Here is a 4,528-nt window from a genome sequence, read left to right as displayed (position 1 = left end):
GTCCCCGATACCATGCCCGGTGCATAAGCCCCGCAATGTGGGGGGAACTATACTGTCAATGTAATGTGGGGGGAACTATACTGTCAACGTAATGTGGGGGAACATACTGCCAGCCTAATGTGGGGGGAACTATACTGCCAACCTAATATGGGGGACTATACTGCCAGCCTAATGTGGGGGAACTATACTGCCAGCCTAATGTGGGGGACTATATTGCACCTAATGTGGGGGAATGTTGCTGGTATATTGTTTTTATTGGTATTTTACTAATAGCAATTTGGAATCCCTAGGAAACAATGATGTCAAGAAAGAGAAAAATTGACTCGGAGTGTAGGATATTCAAAGAACAGTGGACTTATGATTACTTTTCCATACAGTACAAGGAAAGAGCTGTGTGTCTGATATGCCAGAATATAGTGTCTGTGTTCAAAGAATACAATTTGCGTCGACACTATGAAACTCAACATAAAGATAAATATGATTGTTTGGTCGGAGAAGTGAGAAAAGATGAAATATTAAAACTGAAAAATACATTGACAGCTCAGCAAAATACTTTTGTGAAGCAGAAGCAGCTAAATATTTCATCACTGAGAGCAAGTTTTCAAGTTGCCAAGCTAATAGCGCGCACTGGCAGACCATTCGTGGAGGGAGAATTTGTTAAAGAATGCCTTCTTTCTGTTGCCAAAGAGATGTGTCCAGAGAAGGCCGATTTATTTAGTACAGTGAGTCTTTCAGGACCTACACTTACACGGAGGATTGAAGAAATGGGAGACAATCTGTATCAGCATTTGCAAAACCTGACAAAAAAACTTTCCTATTTTTCCTTGGCACTTGACGAAAGCAATGATATTCGTGATTCTGCACAACTTTTAATTTTTATTCGTGGGACGAATGACAATTACGAAGTCACAGAAGAGCTTGCTGCACTGCAAAGCATCAAAGGAACAACTACAGGAGAGGATATCTATGAAAAGGTTTGCCAAACTTTGAATGGTTTGGAGCTGGACTGGGCTAAACTAGCCAGTGTGACAACTGATGGTGCTCCTAGCATGGTGGGGTCTAAGAAAGGAGTAATTGCTCGCATTAACCAAGAGATGGACAAACATAATTATTCTCATCCAATAGCCATACACTGCCTCATCCACCAACAAGTGCTGTGTAGTAAATCACTGAAGTTTGACTCTGTTATGACAATTGTGGTATCTTGTGTTAACTTCATTAGAGCTCATGCACTAAAGCACCTACAATTTCAGGAATTTCTGTCTGAGCTAAATGCTGACTATGGAGATGTTCTGTACCACACAGAAGTCCATTGGCTGAGTCGAGGGAGAGTTTTGAAACGTTTCTATGACTTACTTCCACAGATTACAGCTTTTCTTCTTTCAAAAAACAAAGAAGTACCAGAGCTCAATGATGCAGAATGGAAATGGCACCTTGCCTTTCTAACAGATGTAACAGAGCTACTCAACAGTTTCAATGTGCAACTTCAAGGAAAAGGGAAGCTCATCTGTGATATGCAATCACAGTCAAAGCATTTGAAGTAAAATTAGGCCTCCTCATCAAACAAGTGAAGGAGGAAAACTTCTACCATCTACCCACAACTCAAAATCTGTTAGCGGAAAAACCATTGGTTGCATTCCCAAACAAAACATGTGTGGATTCACTAGAAAAATTGCAAAAGGAGTTCCAATTTACATTTAAAGAGCTTCATCTCCATGAACAGGACATACAGCTTTTCCGTAACCCATTTTCTATTGACATTGAAAATGTGGATACAATTTACCAAATGGAACTGGCTGAACTGCAGAATTGTGACTCTCTGAAAGACGCGTTCAAGTCAAGCAGCCTTCATAGTTTCTATGCATCTCTCCCTTCCGAGACTTATCCTCATCTCAGGAACCATGCACTCAAAATGGCAACCATCTTTGGCAGCACTTATGTCTGTGAACAGACTTTTTCCAGAATGAAACATCTGAAATCTCCAACCAGATCTAGACTAACGGATGAACACTTGCATCACTTGTTACGACTAGCAGTGACAAATATGGAACCGGACATTGACCATCTCGTTAGCCAAAAGCAGGCCCATAGTTCCCATTGAAATACTGGTAAGTTTGTTGATTTAACTTTACTTGTTCTTCATTTTAAATATTGTATTTATTGTATTTATTCCCGTTTTGTTTCTTCACTTCAAAATAAGATATATGCAGTGTGCATAGGTATTTGTTCATAGTTTTTTTTTTTAACTATAGTCCGGCCCTCCAACGGTCTGAGGGACCATTAACATGGCCCCCTGTTTAAAAAGTTTGAGGACCACTGGCCTAGATATACAACACCTTTAGAATTTCAAGATTCACACTGTCACTGAAGAAAAACCACGCCATATGTGATGTCATCAGTGATGTCATCAATGAAGCCATTTGTGATGTCATGTTTCAGGTCATGTTTATTGTCCTGGGGGTTAGTCTTAGCAGATCGTGATGGGAGTACGAGTTATGGTTGTATAGTTTATCATAACTGGCTAATAAGCCTTTGTTGAATGGACGTTAATGTGAGAAACCCTGAAATTCAGCTAAAGCCACCTTAATTCGTGACCCCTGTTGCACAGCCTATGACCACAAGGGTGACATCACAGATCACATCACTGTTGATATCACTAATTACATATTGTATGAGAACACTGAAGACGTTACAAATCATATCACTGTTGCCATCACTGGTGACAACAGTAATTACATTGTATATAACTGATTACATCAATAATGGAATTGGACATAACATCATTTATAAGTTAGCTCATGAAAATTTTGATTACCTTAATAGCAATTTAGGCCATGGACTTGGCCATGATAAAGGCTGGGGTCCCTGGCCAGCACCAACGGCCATAGCTATTGGCCCGTTAGTGTTTAAAAATACCAATGTGCATGGATACAAGTCATACCTAGTAGCCCATCATGGTGTTAAAATATACAGTGGGCATCGTTGAAAGCTGGGGTCAGTGGCCATGGCTAAAGGCTATAGCTAATGCCCATTAATATTTTAGAATATACATTCGGCACAGCAAAAGGCTGTGGTCACTGGCTAATATTGTGTTGAAGACCATGGCTAGTGGCTGGTTAATTTATATAATATACAGTGGGTGTGGCCGAAAGCCATATATAGGGGCTGATAAGTGTTGTATAATACACAGTGGGCACGTCCGAAGTCCATCGCTTAAGGCATGTTAGTATTTTAAAATACACAGTGGGCATGGCCAAAAGATGTACAAACTGCTCATGGTCAAAGATTGTGGCCACTGGCCAGTATTGTAGCCCATGGATAGTAGCTGATTGGTGTATATAATATACTGTGGACACAACTGAAAGCTGTAACCACTGGTGAAGGCCAATGTCTCTGTTTGTTGGCCTCTTAGTGTTTTAAAATATACAATGCACTTGGGTGAATATTGTAGCCAGTGTCCATGACTGAAGGCCAGGACTAGTATCCATTGATGTGTTTAAATATATTTGGCCATGCACACTGAACATCGCCGAAGGCCATCGTTAATGCCGGTTACTGTTGTAATGTAAATAGTGATGTCATCAGTGATATGATATGTGATGTCATCATTGTGGTCATAGGCTGCACAACATGGGGCACGAAGTTAAGGTTTCGTTAACTGAATTTCAGGGGGGTTTTGTGTTAAATTCTAACCTTAACGTCCATGCAACTAAAGTTTTTTCCTTGAATTTCATTTTTTTTACAATGTCTCGCTCGCCTTGACGTTCCGGCAACTACAATGTTTCCTTTAATTTCAAGGGTTTTGTTATTCCATACATAATTGACATTAATAATACAGACACTTGGGCTAATGAAAATGATGTATCATGTGTAGAAAGTAAAATACAAAGAAATTGTACAACCACATCCCCCCCCCCCAAATAAACCTGATGTTAAAAATCTTTGTTTGCACATGCACTTAACTTAATAAAGTGTTTACATTTATATGTACTGTTGATGAATATAATGTTGTTAAAGTATTACAGTAACTGTTCAAAGACTGCACTCAATATATCTTAAAATAAATCTTTATAAGACAACTGCCTATATATATATATATTCAGTGAAAAAGCTTTGTTAAAGGGACGTTATGGTTAAGTTGTGCTAGTAAAACATTGTAAAAGGGACGTTATGGTTCAGTTGCCATAATAAAATCCTTCATACCTTCAACTATCTCTCTGTAAATACATCCCCTCTCAATCCCTTCAATCCTCTACTTCTAACTCCCTCAGGGTTAGTAGTTTTGCAAAGAAATGAGCTGGGATAGATCTCTGTCTTTGGCTGGGGCCTCCCTTTGGAACAGCCTCCCGACCACCTTGAAACTTGAGGAGAACCATCTCTGGTTCCGGAAGCACCTCAAGACCTTCCTCTTTGCCTCTGCCTTTGCCCCCTTCTCCCCTGTTGATCTGTTTTCTCTATTTTTTCATCGTGCACCTGGCCACCCTCTGTCATTTCGGGTCCAGGTACCTGCTCACCCTGCCACCCTCCT

At 40.0% G+C, this 4,528-nt stretch overlaps 1 protein-coding gene across 1 annotated transcript; it reads left to right on the top strand.

Annotated features, from left to right (window-relative positions):
- The first annotated feature begins 296 nt into the window (after positions 1-296).
- On the top strand, positions 297-1,544 carry LOC138480528 (general transcription factor II-I repeat domain-containing protein 2-like). The gene has a single exon (XM_069612283.1). The coding sequence runs from the start codon at positions 297-299 to the stop codon at positions 1,542-1,544; it is 1,248 nt and encodes a 415-aa protein (XP_069468384.1).
- Positions 1,545-4,528: the final 2,984 nt, after the last annotated feature.

The sequence above is a fragment of the Ambystoma mexicanum genome, chromosome 5p, assembly GCF_040938575.1.
Source record: "Ambystoma mexicanum isolate Mex_15411 chromosome 5p, UKY_AmexF1_1, whole genome shotgun sequence".
NCBI classification, from domain to species: Eukaryota; Metazoa; Chordata; class Amphibia; order Caudata; family Ambystomatidae; genus Ambystoma; species Ambystoma mexicanum.
This window is presented reverse-complemented; position numbering and strand designations above follow the sequence as displayed.